A 19993-nucleotide genomic window follows, 5' to 3' on the forward strand; every position below is an offset into this window, starting at 1 on the left:
ATTACTTTGACACGGATACTTTTTTCCCCTTTCAAGTTGGAATGTCATTGTGATATACAATATTCTGCCAGGGGAATTCAGAACATACAACAGTGTGCTGTCCTGGTTTTCTCCCCAGTCTAATAAAACCAGGTGAAGGGAATTTCTGTGGCAATTTTCTCCCCAAGCACCACTTAGTACCAGGTATCTGAAATGTGTATCTGTGCACAAAACCTGGGCTATTCGTCGCTCCAAGACTACACCAGATGGCCTCATTTCACTGCAGCTCCCTTTTGCATTATAACCTCTGTGCTTGTAAATTATTTATATTATTCTTTAGTCTATTTACAAATCCAGAGAAGCCTCATCTCAAAACTTTTTGAAGAAGCCCTTTAATTAGGTGGGTTAAAAAATGTTTTCCCGAAAAGTGTTCTTGATGTGGGAGGAAGCCAGACGACACAGCGAAATCCCTGAAATACCAGTCGATGACACTCAAAGATCTGCATACATTGGCTATGCACTCATTTATTTTCTGCACTTCAGCCATATTCTGCATATGGATGATGTTGATGTAGAGCAACAGCTGCAACTTTGCATTGAGGTGGATGAGCCGAATAATTGCATCAGGAGGAGCGGAATGGTGCATCGCCGTTATGATGTGTGTATGTTGAGCTTCTTTCGCACCGTATGCCTCCTTATTCATGAAAAGGGCATTGAGTCGTCCAATGCTCCATGCTTCTGTTGTGGGCGACCACAGCTGCTGCATGCTGCCGGAGAGTTTTTATTTTATTTTATTTTCCATTATGCGCATCAAGTCACCTTTACGTGCTGCCAGGGTTTGTGCAGTGGATGCGGTTTTAGGGTTGTGGCCCCCAAGAGGCTTTGCCAAAGATCGAAGCCAGGGAGCTTCTGCATTTGGTCTTCACTGCACTGCTGTCCCCCCCCACCACGACCACAACGCAGCCCAGCTGGTGTGGAAGTCTTGACTTAAAGCTTTCGTGACTGCAGGAATTCATATTATTTGTGTCTTTCGGTAAAGTCACGTAGATAGGTTCAAAGAAAATAACTAAAAATGACGACGTTTTTTTCCCTCCTGATGATGATCGCTTGTGTTGTGATTGAAACGCCGTAGTTTTTTGTTATTTTTTTCGTTATTTTCTTTGAACCTATCTACGCGACTTTACCGAAAGACCCAAATAACACGTTGTGGAAGCGGTCGCTTGCCTCCGCAATGCTGCATCGCAGTTGTGCGCCGTCCCGCGTGGATATTGCTGCTCTGACAACATCGCATCCAGCGATGTGGTGCTCTGATCAATCGTCCTTCTATTCTTCAGTGTCAGCTCTGGGGTCAGAGGTCAATGGGTCAACCTAGGGCCAGCACTTCCTCTCAGCACAACACTCTCGTGGTGTTTCCTTGATGTCGTCTCACCGTGTTCATCTCTATCCAACTCGTGTAAGAGGCTATCAGGGATACTGGCCTCGTGGGGTATTTAATAGCTATTGAGAGCTCAACCCCAATTCTACCCCCGCCATCAGTAGCCAGCCTCCCGTGGGGTTTATAGTAAACCAGGGTACTACAATCTCTCCTTACTCTCACTACGGCAGTCCTCGCCTCTGACATTCTCATAATTAGAGGTTTACAAGTTTAAATCCTGATCAAAGGTCAACTGCCTCTTCTTCTCTCCGAGGGATGATAATATCAACATTGGTTGTTCTGTAGAGAAACTAGCCCATGCCATAGAGGAACGTGGAATTTCCCCCACTAGCTCAGGTTATTCAATGAAGAGGAGCTACATCCTCCAATTGCTCATTTGAGTTGGGAGACATGTGTGTCTTGATTTGACAAATCACGCAGGTGTAATGTCTTTCTGCAAAAGGCTCATTCATTCATGGAATGAAGCTACGGTCTGTTCTCATATAACGTGGTAGTTTTATTCCTGAAGAATACCGCGTTATGGAAAAATCGCGTTATAATGAATAATATATAATATAGGGGTAAACCACAGTCCGCAATAATACGTGAGATGCGTACGCAGGCTGAACGAAGACTGAGGCGTGTGGGTAGCATCTGGAAGCATCCAACAGCATCCCTCCTTGTGCGATGCTACACCGATGCAGCCGTACCACCGCTTATTCCTACTCGAGCGACGTAGTTCAATTTGCTCAATCGCGTCATATCCAATTCGCATCCGCGTTATGAAAAAAAATGTTCCCTAACACATATTCTTAGGTTTTTTCGGTAAAGTCACATTGGTAAAAAAGAAAGATTAATAAAAGTAAAATAAATAAATAAATAGACAATCACGACGTTTCGGAGGCAACACAAGCTTCCGTCTTCAGGTGGAACCGTCAAGTACTTGATACAGCAAGCGTGCTGTGACGGTTCCACCTGAAGACGGAAGCTTGTGTTGCCTCCGAAACGTCGTGATTTTATTTTATTTTTATTTTATTTTACTTTTATTAATTTTAATTTTTTACCTACGTGACTTTACCGAAAAAACCTAAAAATATGTTCCCTAACACGTTCATCGCATCATATCCAATTCGCGTTGTGAAAACACGCAGCGTTTTAGCAGAACAGACCGCACCATCAGTATTTCAACCAAAATGTGTCTCACGTGACCCAGTGAGAGCACGGTGGCTTGCAAGCGACACGCTAGCGGCACTGAATGTCACCCCAGCTTGTTGCAGCAACTGGAGTGGGATGTTTGAAGTTCAGTGTTAAGCATAAACACCGTTTTGCAAATGCTAGCCACAATAGTTTGTTTTAGGTTAGATCGCGAAAATATGTGTGTCATTAAACGCGCCACCACCCGACACAGCTAATTAGTAAGGTTTGTCACGTAAAAAAACTACGTGCAAATTTATTACTAGTTCAGCACACCGGTGTGTTGGAGAGTAGACTTACAACACTGGCAATTCGAGTACGACGTTTTGCCGGTAATTACAAGTAGCATCATGAGGCGACAGCCAGAGTCGTATGTTTACATGATCTAACCACAAAAAAAAAAACCTTGGTCGCAAAAGCCTACTTATGTGTTAAACTGTGCAAATGTTGATGGGTACTCACCCTGCCCTGTGTTTCAGCTCTTTATCAGGAATGCCTTCTTTGGACACGAGCTTGTTAAAGACCAGAATTCCCAAAACCATGTTGACCTGTACGAAGCAAAAAAAGCACACACACACACAACAGGAATCCAGATCGCCCTCACTTGCTGCGTTTACAAATCCATGCAAGCTCATCCAAACGGAAGCCCCCCGTTACAGGTCTGATAGCCCCTAAAATCAATCAAGGGGAAGGATTGTGTACATAAAGCAATGCAGCCACTTTAAGGAACTGGGACTTGTTGTAAACGACATGTCATCCGTGTGATTTCAACGGTGCAATCGTGATGACGTCTCTAAAATAATATGACGCATACTTTAAAAACATAAGGTCAGCACTGTCAAAGAATACACTCAGCATGACAGTCGTTCATATTTTGGTGACATTTATACCATTATGTAAATATAAAAAATTAAACCCCCCCCCAAAAGATCGGGAATTATATATTTATATATATATATAGCCCACGGAGGTAGTTCAATGTGTGGCGCTGTTATCTTGTTCCGTTGCATTGAATCTAAGTCAACGTGAAAGCATTTGGATATTGTGTTTTTACCAAGACAACAGCAGCAGCTGGTCCAACAAATGAATAAAGCAGGCCTCCCTCAAGAGACAGCCAACAACTAGTGGGACACAAGACACACAAACAAAACCGTTAACAACACATCTTCAGTGGTTAACAATGCAGCGATACATTCCATTAATTTACGTTCTATATTACTGTGAAAGCAAGTTCAAGCAATTTTCTAGACAACACCTTTGGTTGCAAGCGGCTGATGATACAAATGTCAAACTTATTAACTTTTCGTAAAAATGTGTGCATAATAGAGGTTTTTTTGGGTTAGATCGCGTGAATATAAATGTGCTGTAAAACCCGCCACCATCTGACGCATCCAATTAGTAACGTGCCAATTTGTTACTAGTTCAGCACACCGGTGTGTTGGAGAGTAAACCCACAATTCGAGTACGAAGCTTCGGCGATAATTACAAATTGCATTATCAGGCAAGCGCCTTACTAAATGGCTGTATCGGGTGGTGACAGGTTTAACGACACATTTATATTTACGTGATCTAACCCAAAAAAACCTCTATTATGGATATTAGTCACGAAAGCCTACATATTAAACAAAAAATTAGTGGTTGGTAATTTTTAGCATTTGGAATATGGGTGCTCCGACAGCATTAATCAATCTTGCTGTCCTTGTACAAAGAGCTGCTTGGTTCAATGGGCCTCACCGAGCTGAAATAATTAAAGTCTGAGTCTGATCTATATTCACAAATCATGCTCTACAGTTGTTGATGTCGTTGTTTTAGTTATCGACTTAGACGCTAGGGGTGTTACAATATATCGATTCCTCAAAACATTCTTACGCACAAAAGACATGCATCGGGTCACACGTATAAGTATGTATGTTTTTCAGAGTTGGGCAAAAATTTAAAATTTCACACTCATAAAAGTAGATTTTGTTGCTAAAAGAAACGGTTCGAATATAGTGGCCACCCTGATTAATACTGGGTGTAATAATCGTAATACTGAGTGCCCTCTGCTACACAGTGGAAGTGAAAGATCCTTTGACGTAATTCGCAACAGGAGTCCATTGTATGCTGGTTCCAGGGTCAAAAATTGTCAAATTCGAAAATACACCACAAATTACTGTGCTCTCTTCAGAATCAACATAGTGATCATCTCTGCCAACTGGAAGAATAATGCCCCAGGTCACTCTTGCAAATGAGACTATCCTGGTCGCTTGAGGTCTTACCTGTTTAAACAAAATATACCTGAAATATTTAAATTATACTACACTCACTGTGCACGGGGGTATCTTAGGCGGTTTCTGCAGGCACTCTAGACATTTTACAGAAACAATGCATGCAAAGACTTGTAAAGTCAAGTTTTTATCGTGGTAAAATAACTCTTAAAGAGTTATTTTAAAAGGGATAAATAATTTGTTTATCTCTACATACTGTAAAAACTGGAAAAGTTCACAAAAAAATAAACTTTTACCAGGTCACACATTACAAGTTAATCCCCCCAATTTTTTTTTTCAGTGCACATACACTCTAAGTGACCAATTCACAACTCTTCAGCCACAGGAGGCACTCACCACGCTGAATCGTGAAAACGAAAATCGTTACAACCTTACTGGGCAGTAAACTCTACCCTTTGCTCCAGTGATGATTCGGTTTACGACAAACACACGTAACCTCTGTAGTCAAATGAGACATTTGGTGGACTTTAATTGTGAATGAAAGAATCGCATATATAGTCGACTCTCAATTATCCACGTGCGGTTGATAAGATTTGTGGATTAACCGCGCACCTGAGATTTTTACACACATTAAAAACTCGTCGATTTTCCCTTAATCCCAAATGAATAATCTAAAAACAGATGTATATATTGTTATTATTGGAATGTGTATTACAAGTCACGTGCTTAATCCGAACAAATATGTGCTCCAGTTAATCTGAAATCCACGTGACTGCCTCTGCAGTAAAGTAGTTGCATATCTTTACAACAGTGGGCGGAGTTTGATTGATTTTGATTGGCGTGGCTCTGCGACTCACTTAGTGGGCCGAGGCTTTTGCGTGGGAGCAGGAAAGTTTTGTCACTGAGCACACGCATCGATAGAGATGCACGGAAAATGTATATATTTTTTTTATTATCCGCGATTTTTTCTTATTCGCAGCTGTTTTCCCCACCATTAGCGTGGATAATCGAGTCTACTGTATGTATAACGTCTAATTCTAATCATAGTAATAAAGGTAAACTAAAATATTGATGCTGTGACAAAAAAAACCCATGAGCTCTTCCCCTATTTTTTTTTTATTAGGATGAGAGCCTTTGACAGGAATGTTTTACAACTCTGCCGTTATCTTTCACAAACTCAATTAAATATTCAGTCAAAAATGTTTTCGTCTGTTTTAAAATGGCAGCAGGACAAGTGCTTGCAACTAATTCTCATCCCACCACTTGGATTAATGTTCAAATGCTACCCACTAAAGTGCTTTTAAAATTCCTCCTCAGTTCAATGTTTTTTTTTATGGTGACATTTCTCGGAAAATGTCAAGCCTGCTTACACATATCAACTGTTCTCTGAAAAGAAAAGTTACGTACAACAAAAAACGTCGACGAAAATGAATGAGATACAACCAATATTCTCAAATGAACAGAAAAAAAGTATTTAAGTTTTAGTTACATCCATAATAATACCAACGATAATAATGAATGACATATTTTTGTCAATCCACTGCTGGATGAAGGCCAACCCGTCCCTTTTGTGATAGGGGTTTGTTTGACTGCACTTCACCACACAGCTCAGTTCAAGATTGGTGAATGGGAGGCCCAGGCCTTATTCAGCTATCGAGTGCCACTGACGTTCACCCCGGTCGACAATCGGACTCGGTCCACGGGGCGAAGACCCCAGGGCAGGCCGAGGACACCCTGGCGGGACTCTGTTGCTCGGATGGCATGGGAACGCCTGGGAATTCCCCAGGAACAGCTAGGGTCTGTCGCCAAGGAGAATTGTATTATTTTATTACGTTCTATTTTTATTAATTTTATTATTTCCCTTCTACGTGACTTTACCGAAAAAACCTAAGAATATGAATCCTTGCAGTCACGAAAGCTTCAAATCTAGAATTAATGCCCTCTACGGGGAGGAATTCCACCTATCTGTTAGAGTTTTTAACAGAAAACGAGACAAGAAGTCACAGCTTCTCGAGATGCTGGCCTTCCTCAAGAGATGCCGAGATAACAAGGTAATCTTGGAATTTCTCTCACTTGATACAGCTATCGTGCTGTGACGGTTCCACCTGAAGACGGAAGCTTGTGTTGCCTCCGAAACGTCGTGATTTTCATTTTATTTTTATTTTGCTTTTATTAATTAAAATTTTTTACCTACGTGACTTTACCGAAAAAACCTAAGAATATGAATAGGGAAAGGAAGGTCTCGACTGCCCATATCAACATGCTGTCGCTGCGACCCTCAACAGAACAAGCGGACTGAGAAACAAACGAATGAATGCACGTGAACGTATAGCGCACCACGTGTATCACTGTGCCACCGTTCCACCCCCCCCCCCCCCCAGTTCTATTCGCATGGTTAACAATATAATCTGAGAAACTTACACATACGCATGATGGAGCCACTTTATTTCAGGCTCCTCTGTATGTCAAAGTCAACAAACATCATAAAAAAACCCATACTCATATTGGGAACCATTCAGCTTATTATCTTTCCAGTGTAAATCATTATTATTATTATTCTAGAGAGTGGTCGTGAGTATAATAATGCTCTTTACCCATGAAATCCTCAAATAAGTCTCAGCACTCAGGGGGATCGTGAATTGGAAAGGCTGGCCAATCCCATTAATGGGTGTTTGGCTTATGCGGAGGAAAACAGAGAACATGGGGAAAACCAATGCATATGAGCAGGCAACACTCAAAGCTTCACACAAACACATTGAAGAATCCAATTGCTATTCTACCATCATCTGCGCACCTCACAAAACCAATCCTACAACATCTGGTATGCCCAGAGAGTCTCTCATGCAAGTACTAACCAGGCTCAAGCCTGATTGGCTTCTGAGATGTGATGAGAGTGGGAACATTTTGGGTGATTTAATGGTAGGCAGTGTCCCCGTGCTCAAACAAGCATTGGACACTACTACTCTCTTCTGGTGATCTAAAGTCTCTCCTGAGGATGATCACACTCCGCTAAGGTGTGTATGTAAGGTGTGTATGTATGTATGTAAGGTGTGTGTATGTATGTAAGGTGTGTGTATGTATGTAAGGTGTGTGTATGTATGGTGAAATTTTGTCGCACCGTACGTAGCCAACCGTGCTAATCGGAGGTGCGAGGGAAGGACAACAACCTAAACACAAAAAACTGTTCTAAATAAATGAGTTTTCAATCTAGATTATCTAAAAATGCATAGCTCCAACGGCTTCCTAATATCGGAAAGAAGAGTGTTCCAGACGGCCGCAGAAGCGCATCTGAAAGCGTGCAATGCAGTGACCGTCTTTGTTGGATGGCGAGCCAAAAGACGCTTTTAGGATGACCGGAGTTCAAAGTAACCATCAAGGGGGGCAGTCTTAGTGACTCCAGAGAGATGATAATGATGATGATGATGCACTCAATTAACCCTGGACAGGAATTGAGCCCAGACATGCATGACTTTCCTGCTCTATCAACTGAGTGATTCCTCCAAAGAAATACAACACCACTTGGCTAATAAATATTATTTTGAGAAATAGACCCAAACATATCTCTGGCCATGCCGACTACCTTACAGAGTCCAGACACCTTGTACAAGATTTAATAATCAATACAACTACATCCATTTTCCTCCTCCACAGCCCTGAAACTTTCCACTCACGAGTTTATTTTTAGGATTTAATGGTACCGTTTCTAGCATAGAGAACTTTTGACTCATCGATACAAATTGCATTTTCCCGCCGGGTATCCCGAGCAAAGCGCTGGCCATAAATCTGTTTTGGAGTTGACGTAGGGTGGCTGGATCAGGTGGGCCGGATAGTAGCCTCGGCGCCGAAGCAGCGGATTTGTGAGAGATCAGCAAGCCGAGCGCAAACTCCTGCGCAGTAAATACCGCAGGACGTTACGACGGCCACGGCGTTTGCTGTGAGAGACGTTTGGTCTGGCTTTGCTATCACGGCGCTCTTTATAACACGTAACAAATGAGAAGGCATCGCTTACGTTTGAAACAAGTTACATGGCGATGCTGCCGTTGGCAGTGGTGCACGGGCACAATGAATGAAAAATAATTCAACAAAAACGGCAGTGTGGCCAAACAGAATATAAAAAACGGCTATGAGGCAGTCGTGTGCCTGGTGAGTTTTCTCCGGGCACTTCAAAAACATCCTCATGCAGGACCCAACTAAAAAGAGTCTTGGGCCTTGGTGAGGATTTTCTAGGTACTGTAAATAATTGGTGTCATTCTCATGCTTTAATGTACGTGAATTCAATGCAGCTCTTCGATTATGTCTTCGAACGGGTGGAGACACCTACAATTTACTTCACACAAAGGAAGCGGCCAGGCTAAGCAATGAACCAAGTTCAAGCTCCTTGGCTAAAACTTGAACCAAGATATTTTATCTTCTTGGTTCTTTCGGCAAAGTCACGTAGAATGGAAATAATAAAATAATAAAATAAAACACAAGAATTTTTATTATTATTTTATTCTTTCCATTCTACTTGACTTTACCGAAAGAACCAAAAAGATGAATCCCTGCAGTCACGAAAGCTTTAAATCGAAAAATCAAGATATTTTAGTCCAGCATCGTTCCTGTTAAGTGCTTGTGGCCACAATGACTTATTTGTATCCGTCTGTGAAACTGGTTGCTAAAAGTGAGGGAATACTTTACACTGCATGTAATGTAAAAGTCATGAATACTTTCATTACGCAACTGTTTCCATTATGAATAATATAAATTTGTCTCGAGCCTCTTTTCTTGGCTGCATTCCAACATTTTAAACCACAAAGCTACCTTTTGTTTAATGCGAAATGACTTCCACTTTTTCCAGTCGCCTTCCACTAAAGAACTGTTTAAGAATGAACATAAAACTATAATTCACAATATCCACGACAATTACGCCTGTTGCAACTGTTTTGTCCTGTGAACTTGCACCTTCCTTGTCGCCATCATCGTAATGACTGGAATAGAAATCAGATTCAGTCCTGAACCAAGTAAACATGCCAGCGTCGGCCAAACGTTTGTGTGGTTTGTTTCCAACAGTGGAGAGATATCAGCCATTTCCCGTCTCCTGGCATTTACTCTGTATCAAAGGAGCCATTAAGAATGCCATCCTCTGCAAGACAAATCTTCCGATCTTCTTTTGCCTACATCCCCGCGATAATAAATCAGTAGACGCATCTTTATTTAACCCCGTCGTCAAGTAACGGCACGGTTATATTTAAACAGGGCTTTGTGTGCCCACTTTCATGAGCAAGATATTACCTGGATACACTTAAGTGACATATATATGTGTGCGAAATATATATGTTGAATATACTACTACTCTTCTTGGTTCTTTCGGTAACGTCACGTAGAAGGGAAATAATAAAATAATACACATAAAACATAATAAAATAATTCTCACGACGTTTTGGCCACAACGCAAACAGCCGTCCTCATGTGGAGAACAGGTCTGTCGGAAAGACAGCGTCTGAATGAACACCACCATGCTTGGCAGCGTATATTTAAGCTGAGGACGGCTGCTTGCGTTGTGGCCGAAACGTCGTGAGAATTATTTTATTATGTTTTATTTTATTATTTTATTATTCCCCTTCTACGTGACTTTACCGAAAGAACCAAGAAGATGAATCCCTGCAGTCACGAAAGCTTTAAATCGAAAAATACTACTACTCTTTCAGAAAATATTAATTACGGCAATTATGTTCTATGCATGGAAAAGAATACGGAATTTTAACTAGGTGTCCACATACACACCTGTTATTTTGAACAATCATGTCCATTTAAAAAAAAACTTGAATGTTCTCTTGAAAGGAAAATCACATTTTATTGTGTGTATAGTTTGTTGTTCCTACCCCCCCCCCATACATACGTATACAGCGCGTACGTACAATAAAAACCAGCTGAAAATTCACAGAGGTAGCCCTGGGTTTTGGGTGGAAATTCTACATTCAGACAAAATGACGCAGTCTCTGCATAGGACAATCACTGCCGACTTCCATTCAAGAACTACACATGGTATTCTTGTCGGACATGTTCATGGTCGCATTGACGACTAACTACAATCTACAATTAAAAAATATATATTCAATCATTCACTTAAAGCCAATAAACTATGCTTCCCCTGATAATAATATTTCATCTACATCGTCGTGTCAATGCATCAGCTCAGAGTTGCTAATTTGGAGGCAAAACAAGAAGAACTGTGTGGTGATAACCGTGGTGGTGGCGGTGCTGGTGTCATGCTCACTAATTGGCCGTGCCGTATCCACTCGCTTTCGTGAAGCCCACCGAGGTCGCAACTACGAGAGCTGGGAGCCCTGCATGGACACGGCACAAGACACACACACACATAGACATAGATCCCCCTCCCCATAGAATGAACAGACTGTTGGGGGAAGGGCTGTTAGCAAGCACACAGACAAAGGCAAAGATCCTCCGTATCGCCTTAACAAGTGCTTCATCTTCTTGGTTCTTTCGGTAAAGTCGCGTAGAAGGGGAATAATATAATAATAAAAATAAAACATAATAAAATAATTCTCACGACATTTCGGAGGCAACACAAGCATCCGTCTTCAGGTGGAACCGTCACAGCACGATCCCTTCTATGTGACTTTACCGAAAGAACCAAGAAGATGAATCCCTGCAGTCACGAAAGCTTTAAATCGAAATTTAACAAGTGCTGTTAGCGAATTGCACCTATGAAGGCCAGCACGGCACACGAGCGGGTGGGTGGCCAGCATCATGCCCAGCCGCCTTTGTCTCCAAAGTGGCGATGTTTACACGCCGTGCCAGGTAGTTATTTGAGGCTGAGTCGACCTAGGGGAGGCCTAAGCATCAGTTCGGATAATCGCCACTGGTGTTGGTGGCCGTGAGCGGGAATTGAACTTGGGGTTTCCGTGTTCGTAGCGCAGCGCGCTAACCGCTTACACTACCGCACACACAACACATCTCCTCGTGCACAGGATTACTGACCATTGCGCACATGAGCATGAAATACATGTGCACTATATAGTATGGTTCATTGATAAAAGTTGCTGTGCAGTTGCCAGTTAGCGCACTATGCCATGAACGTGGTGACCCCCGTTTGATTGCCGGCCACGCTCACTTCGGTGGCGAGTGATATTTGAAACCGGTTCAAGTGCTCCCCTATGCCAACCTGCTCTTACCAGCATGGTGAAGTGTGGTCAAACAATGCCCACGACTGACATTGTGAAGGCAGGCTTTCATTTAGCCAGGGTGTTGATATTCATTATTATAATGTATTAAACAATAACACAGTGGCCAAACCGTAACGACCGTTTGGAACGTTACCAACATTTATCACGAGCCTATAAACCATGTGCTAGGGGTTACGGAGGTGATGCCTCAGGTGTGGCTCACGAACATCACTATGATATCGATTAAAGTACGGTACTTATCTAAGCAGGGCGGCAAAATAGGTCGTTCGCCGAGAGCGTTGAACGATCCATCAACACAAACAAAGAAGGAATATGTGGCTTCAACATCACCTGTTGTATAATATTTGGAAATGAATCGATGTAGAATAAAATAAATAGAATGTGGATTTTTTTTACTCTTCGTGTGGGTGAGTTTCTTGATGGAAAAATATATAGTTTGTACGCTGGTTGTATTTAATCCGTTTTCTTTCCATTCCGTATCGATGACCTATGTGTACATCAAAATAAAATAACTTTATCGGTACCGAGGCTCCCATAAGGCCATGCAGGAGGGCGTGTGTCGTAGAGTGCAGCGGTCGTGTTGCTACAGTTCTCTGCGGTGAGTACAATGTCTTTAAAAACAACGGCTTTACGCCTCTTTAAATAAAATGAACGCGAGCCACTTGCGTGTTCCGAGATTCAGCGGTAAACGGGATCCACCACCCTGCAATTTGCAGATGTCTCGGAATGGGAAAAGGTTCATGCCCGTGACCGTGATAAGTGTAAACTGATGATTGTTTAGTGTTGTCTGCGAACAGACATTGCACAAAGCCACCCACTAGCGAGCGAGTGATTTTTTTGCTCATGCAGCCACTGTCGCCGGATTACGCGCTCCTTAAAATGAGCTGAAGAATTTCCAAAGAGCCTACGTTGTCTTGGCAAAAAAAGCTAACAACCCATTTGGAAATTAAATGTTTCATACGCTTTGAAGGCAAGGGCCAGTCTATCCATAATGCAATCATTGTTGAATCTGATTTATCGACCCAACATGATGATGATCTGAGTTAGGCCCTGACTGATAATTCCTCGGAATAGGCTTGCGATTCATTGCACAACAAAGTTTGATTTTGGATCCGATGTGTGCCAGATTGTTAATTGAATCGCTTTGGAAAAAAAAAGTGGACAATGAATTCTAAATTTAGTGAAGGTCTGATAAGCCCAAGGCTGCACAGTTAAATTTTACACCCACAATTTAAACAAGTCCAAGTATCCAGCTGAGTGCTACATTGCTTCAAAATGCTTCATTGCTGTTAAACAATAAAAAAAGATTGCGTTTTAGAGAAGGGAAACGAAATTGCATCTGTTTGTTTTCATGTGGTTAGCTTCATAAGTGTTGCGTGCTCATCAAAATGTGTTACTGGTGCTAAAAATACAAATAAGGAATGCATTATATCGTGCATGAAGGTAGGGCAATGCCTAAACACAAACACTGAAACTATCCAGCAGAATAGGTTTGGCGTGTGTGGATAATGACTTTACGTTGTATGCAAGGCGCATGGAAGTTTAGATGCAGTTGTCAAGTCGGAAAAGTTTAGGAGCGCCCAATGTAACAGATTTCTTGGAAGTAACGCATTTATCTAAAATATGATGGGTGTTACATTTAAATATATTGCATGTGTACCTCACATCGAATCACCTGAATGGGAATGCTTTGTCTCACTTTCTTAAAATGTTTATCCTGCAATGTAGGTTTTTAATTCCCCGTATCAAGATTCAGTACATTCTGAAAGCGTATCATTTAGTGACTATTTTTATAATGTCATTGAGCATCAGAACTTGTTCCAATTCACATTAATGCTTTTTGAAAGTTTTAACAATTGTAAGTGATAAAAAACCCGACTTTATACAGTGATTTATTATAGATAAATAAATATTTTTTCGTGATTCACTGAATGCGTGTGATATTTAGATCTCGAGTGTTTAGAAGTGCACTCTCTGTACATAAATAATGCCTCGTTTCCACGACCACTTTGAACTGGACTCAGAATCAGTGCGGGAGCCCAGACATTATGTCCTCACACTTCTGCATGAACCATGAGACTCCATGGGCTGAACCCCTTCTCCCTGTAGCCCCAGGACCCTTCACTTTCCCTGCACAGCCATGTCAAGCACCACGGTGGGGAGATGAGATAACTACCTCGCCTGGTATACAGGAGGTCGCATGGTATATTTGGAGTTTCATGTTCTCCCTGTGATCACGTGAATTTTTCTTCGGGTCCTCCAGGTTTTTCCATCCACATTTAGAAACATGCGTTTAGAGTATTTGGCTGCTATATATAATGTCTACGTGATAAGTCACTTCAATGAGGTATCATTTGTGGCCAGGTCGCTTTTGAAAAGAGCTAAACAGCTCAATGGGCTTTACCTAGTAAAATAAAATAATTGCTTAATGTTATCATTGCCAAGCCCAGTGGGATCACAGTCAGGAAGCAACATTTAAAATCTCGTGTTTTTTTCATTTACAAAATTCAAAATAAGTGTGCGTTCCGTTTGAGTGTTTAAGGTTAAACTTACTTTTTTAATATATATATCAATTTCAGCCATGTAGTTTCCACACAAACACAGTCGGGAGATGAAACTAAGTGAGTGATATGGCCCACACGTATCTCCTTTCCACATTGACCCTGTGATATCACGACTGGTTTCGGGCATTGGTCCAGCTCGGAGTGGCATGTGGCACGCGCCATGAAGTGGGCTCCCGTGAGATCGATCCGAATTGGCCTGGCTGACGTGGAAACGTGGCACCGGCCGAATTGCGACAACTTAGCCGGAATTTACCAAATCACTCTAATTTCTGTCTGCTTTTGTCTGATTTCAGAGGCTCAGTATGATTGAGCCAAGTTAATAGTTGGATGTGAGACTACCTGGGAATATCAGGCGTTGTAGGCTTGGGCTAGGAAGTTGAAAGAAGATGGCAGTACAACAAGGGATGGAATCCATCTGTGTGGATTTTTGTATGTCAACCTCTCACAATTGTGGGTTTTCTGTGATAATTATAGGTCTCTCTAGCATGTGAAATACTTGTAAATGTAATTTCCCAAACATTCCAATGGAAGGCTGTCCTGAAAAAGTCTTGAGTCTCACTTGCAAGGCTTTCCTGGGTAATTAAATTTCATAATTATGATTATGGTTTAAACTGGTCTTAGAAGCGAAGTTTAACGTTGCTTGTTAAACATGCGCAGTGTAAAGAGCAGCCTCACCCCAGCCCATGCACAGGAAGCGCTTGCGTATGATCCTCTTCATGGTGACGCCCCGCACAGCCATGTAGGATTGCCAGGCCTCAGTGAGAACCCAGCAGAAGGTGGCCAGAAAGGAGAAGTGCAGAAACACAGCGATCATGGTGCATACACCCTGCAAAGACACATACACACACGTCATCATCATAATTATCGTCGTCATAATGTATTGATTACAAATTCACAACGAAGATCTCTGAGCAATGGTGTCCATTTTGAGCCAGAGCCCAGCTTTGAGGCAATGCCGCCTCATATTAAGGGGGTGCAACCGGTACCTACCATACAACAACAAGCATATAAAATCTGCAGTGCGAGACACAGATAAGGATGACGAGAGTTGTGATGGCAGCCAAACTCAAATCCACGCTGTAATAAAAGCGGGACATTCCAACAACAATTTCCAAGTCATACATTTTAATGACCTTGATTTTACGGCATTGTATTTCACAAAACTGTTTAAAATGTTTATTACGCGACAGAACAGTCAGAATGCAGATTCAAACTTGTAAAAAAAATCTCATTATTTGTAGAATTTCTCCATTGGTACCTCATTTGCCAGTAAAAAATATGAAAATTGGTTTTTTACCCTTTTATCTGGCAACAAAACTGACACCTTTTTTACGAGGAGTCATGTTTGCATAGACCACAATACCTGCAGTTGGAATGCAAATAAAAAACATAACTCTGATAATGTATGCACTGTTCTTGAAGTTGATTGGTCCACACCCGAGACAGCTTTCCTTAGAGCCTAGTCTCACATGGGTTTGACCAGATGACACCAAAAGGCGCACAACTCAAAGACACTGCACCATCAGAGTATTTCTGTTAACAGATCATTTATTTTAAAAAAAACCCCCCTGTGACCCATTTGGAAACTGAGTATGTTTCACAATCAAGTTGCTCGTAGTTGCAACAATAGAAAGACTCGAGCAGACTGGCTACTATACCTTGTTCTGTGTTTGTGTCTGTCCAACCAAGATCAAGATGTTTGAAGAGATAATGGAGAGGCAGAAGTTGATGAGAATTACACTCCGGTCAGACTTGATAGATCTGCAAATGGGGATGCAAGAGAATGAACACAATCACAGAAGTGCCACAGGACATTTGGCACCTTTGCTTGCACACAAGTTCACGGTTATATTACAATGGCTAGAGCTTTAATAATCCTTCAACTTAATTTATTACCAGATAAAAAAAATTGTAATCAACTACTTTTTTTCTTAGTTGGTTGCAAAGCGACCCCCCCCCCCCATCACGAGTGATGATGTCACCAAGCCCCACCCATCACCTCCCGGCCAGTGGCACGCGTGTAGGTGAGGCTTTTTTTAAATGTGAGATTATTCTGCGTAATCAAACCGATAATTGGGACAGCAATCGATTGCATGTATGATCGTATAGCCCGTATCGAACTGAATTAATTATTTTAGCTAAATATAAATCATATGGCTTGGTAACAGCTCTCTACAACTGCATAGCCCTCTGTAGCAGATAAAGATGGATATCTGGGTGTAATTAGCAGAGGCATGCCTCTTCGGTAAAGGGTGCTTAAGTTGTGAAAAAACCCACGGATACCTAAGAATGCATTCGTTCATTCCACATCAAATGTTAATTCAAATAAATGTTTCACCTTCTCTGTGTAATTCTTAGAAATAATAAGGGTATAGTGTTGATTGGTATGCTTGATCCAGGCATTCTTAAGCTTGTGGTTTGAAATTAAGATTACTGTCAGGAGTTAGGCTTATGTTTTCGGGGGTAAAAGTTTAGGTTTGCGGATAACTTTCAGCACTTTGAATGGTAAATTTAGTATTATTATTTTGACAAAGCGGTGATAGTTTTCAGTGCGGTGATAGCTTGAAAATTTTACATAAACGTGTTTCGAGTTGGATGTGTGTGTCACACATGAAGCTGCAGTGTGCTTGTTGATATACGGAGCTGCAATGCAAAGGTAGCTCCACTGTGTTTCCTGCCCATCGTGGACGTGGTAACCAAACCTTGGTCGAGCCCTCCCTCGGGTTAACTCAGCCGAAACGAAACAAAGTATACCTGAAACACAGTGTGGTCACCCACAGAAGTGTCGCCACAGAAGCTTGCAGACATTTGTGGTGCTGGCTAAAACAGTCCAAGGGATTCTGTGTTAACCTTAAATAGGTGCTGGCTAAATAGCACCTTCGCCAACATCCTATACGGGCCTATTTTACTGAGTGAATTGAGAACATACCTCCAGATGAGGGTGTATATAAAGATGAGTAGCATGAGAGCGAGAGAAGAGATTGAGCAGCCGACAATCAGAGCCACAGACAGTGTCCTCACTGGCTCCACTTTCTGCTGAACACACAGATACACAAACAACGACAAAGACAAAGATCCCCTGTATAGTCTTAACAGGTTGTTGGGCCAAGTATTGTTAGCGAGTGCCTATGAAGGCCGGCACGGTACACAAGACGGTGGGTGGCCGGTACCACGCCTGGCCGCCTTTGTCTCCCCAGTGGCGATGTGTTCACACACTGCACCAGATACTCATTTGAGGCCGAGTCGATCTAGGGGAAACCCAGGACTGGTTCAGATAATCGCCACTGCTATTAGTCATGAGCGGGAATCGAACTCGGGTCTCTGGGTTTGTACTGCAGTGTGCTAACCATTACGTCATCGCTCCCCACGCAACTTGCGCACCCACACATACACAAAAATGTTATGTTGGTAGGAACCTTCTGGTTACACCAGCCCACAGGGGATTATTGTGTCCGTCCGTCGTGCAGGGAGGAGCTGGGTGGGTGGGGAGGGAGGGGCTGGGTGGGGAGGGGAGGGTGGGGAGGGGCTGGGTGGGGAGGGTGGGGAGGGGCTGGGTGGGGAGGGTGGAGCTGGGTGGGGGGTGGGAGGGGTGGGGCTGGGTGGGGAGGGGTTGGTCACCCTGTGGTGCCCTTATAAAACTCAACGTTTAACCTACTCACGCCGGCTTGTGCCCGCCCTCACAGTTGGGCATATTTGCGGAATACACCACGCCGCCGTTGACCCTGGCCATTGACCGAGCAACCCAACTTTCCTACCAGCTCCCTCCGCAGGAATGTGTTTTCATACGGCTGATGTAGACGCAGAACAACAACTACAATTTCACATTCAGGTGGTCAAGCCCAGATAACTGTGTCAGGAGCAGTGGAGTGTATTGCTGTGATGTCTCCTTTGTATATGTGGACGAGGCATTGCGTTGTTATGCGTTGTACGGTTTGTTCTGGATGATCACAGTCTCACATACATGCACTGTGCGCACACATGTATGTGCTAAGGATTGTACCACTCATCTCTCCTGATGTTGAAGTATTGAAAGATGTTTGTCATTCTGCTTATATCGTGAAATACAAAGTAGTACAAAAATGAGCGCTGCACGAAAGGCTGAATTTAAAAATTCAAGTTTTATTTTCTTTGCTCTTTGGTTCTTTCGGTAAAGTGACGTAGGTATAAAATAAAAGGTTATTATCCGATCTAGTGAGTGGGTAAAACATTTAAAGGATTAACTGGTTGTCTGTTGTTGCTCACGAAAGACAGCTTAATGGATGTCTGGATTACAATGTTGTTAAGATCATCATTATTCGTTGATTTTGTGTAAGATAATTTTTGTCATCATCACCATACAATTATTGGGGTATTAAAAACGCGTGTTCATCCATAATTCCGGTGTTAAATACAGTTTTGTGTAAGGATAAGCTTTTGTGTTTATAGCGGCCTTCCTGTTAACATGGCAGTGGTAGTGGGGTAGAAATCCAGTTATTTTCTCCTGTGATGAGGCATAGAGATGTTTGATTTGACTGGACAACTTGACAATTCGTATTTTAATAGCAATCTGTGTCACAGTGACTCCATACCCAACTGAGCAATTGGACAAAGCTAATTCATGTTGGCAGCCCAGAACCATTAGTGGTGAATCTACATTTCTATGGAGGGTGATGCTCTCTGAGTGGGATGAATGATTGAGTTGACCACTGACCAGTATTCCAAATTGCAATGTTCCAATTCAAAGTCAGGCGCTCTATTCTAGCACTTGGCTGGATATAAGAAATAAATAACCATTATAACCATGAAAATATATAAACACGAACAGAAATTACAGACAAGGGAGCTTTCCATCATGTTTCCTCACACCTCAAATGTATTGGGCATCATTCAAGTCTATAAATGGATGTATGCTGAACTTCTTTCTCACTGTACGTAGGCAAACGTGCTCATTGGAGGTGCTATTAATGGACCTGAGCCATTCGTTGAAAATTCCAAATTGTTATGGCAATGTGGAAGCCGCTGGAGCTATCCACTTTTAAATCTAAATTGAATAAAAAATATTTCTTTAGAACTACTTTTTGTGTTAAGTTTCTTGTCCTTCCCCCGCACCTCTGATTAGCACGGTTGGCTACGTGTGAAAGAATTTGAACAACAACTTTTTTTTCGATTTAAAGCTTTCGTGACTGCAGGGATTCATATTCTTGGTTCTTTCGGTAAAGTCACGTAGAAGGGAAATAATAAAATAATAAAAAATAAAACAATAAAATACATTTCTCACGACGTTTCGGTCACAACGCAAGCAACGCAAGCAGCCATCCTCAGGACGTCCTCAGGACGGCTGCTTGCATTGTTGCCGAAACGTCGTGAGAATTTGATATTAGAATGTTTTATTTTTATTATTTTATTATTGCCCTTCTACGTGACTTTACCGAAAGAACCAAGACTATGAACAACAACAACCGCTGCCAT

At 42.1% G+C, this 19993-nt stretch overlaps 1 protein-coding gene across 6 annotated transcripts in view; it reads right to left on the minus strand.

The window, feature by feature from the left end:
- Nucleotides 1–19993, minus strand: part of LOC144944915 (adhesion G protein-coupled receptor B3-like) — a 176226-nt gene that overhangs the window by 33575 nt on the left and 122658 nt on the right. For 5 of the 6 annotated variants that reach the window (XM_078873095.1, XM_078873094.1, XM_078873093.1 and 2 more), the window contains exons 18-23: nt 17475–17581; nt 16204–16306; nt 15221–15371; nt 11051–11120; nt 3642–3708; nt 3050–3135 (exon numbers count right to left, since the gene is read on the minus strand). In XM_078873095.1, coding sequence (XP_078729221.1) covers nt 3050–3135; nt 3642–3708; nt 11051–11120; nt 15221–15371; nt 16204–16306; nt 17475–17581 — 584 coding nt within the window. The remainder of the gene's footprint in view (nt 1–3049; nt 3136–3641; nt 3709–11050; nt 11121–15220; nt 15372–16203; nt 16307–17474; nt 17582–19993) is intronic. The other variant, XM_078873091.1, reaches the window with a different exon arrangement.

This window comes from Lampetra fluviatilis, chromosome 2 (assembly GCF_964198595.1).
Source record: "Lampetra fluviatilis chromosome 2, kcLamFluv1.1, whole genome shotgun sequence".
NCBI classification, from domain to species: Eukaryota; Metazoa; Chordata; class Hyperoartia; order Petromyzontiformes; family Petromyzontidae; genus Lampetra; species Lampetra fluviatilis.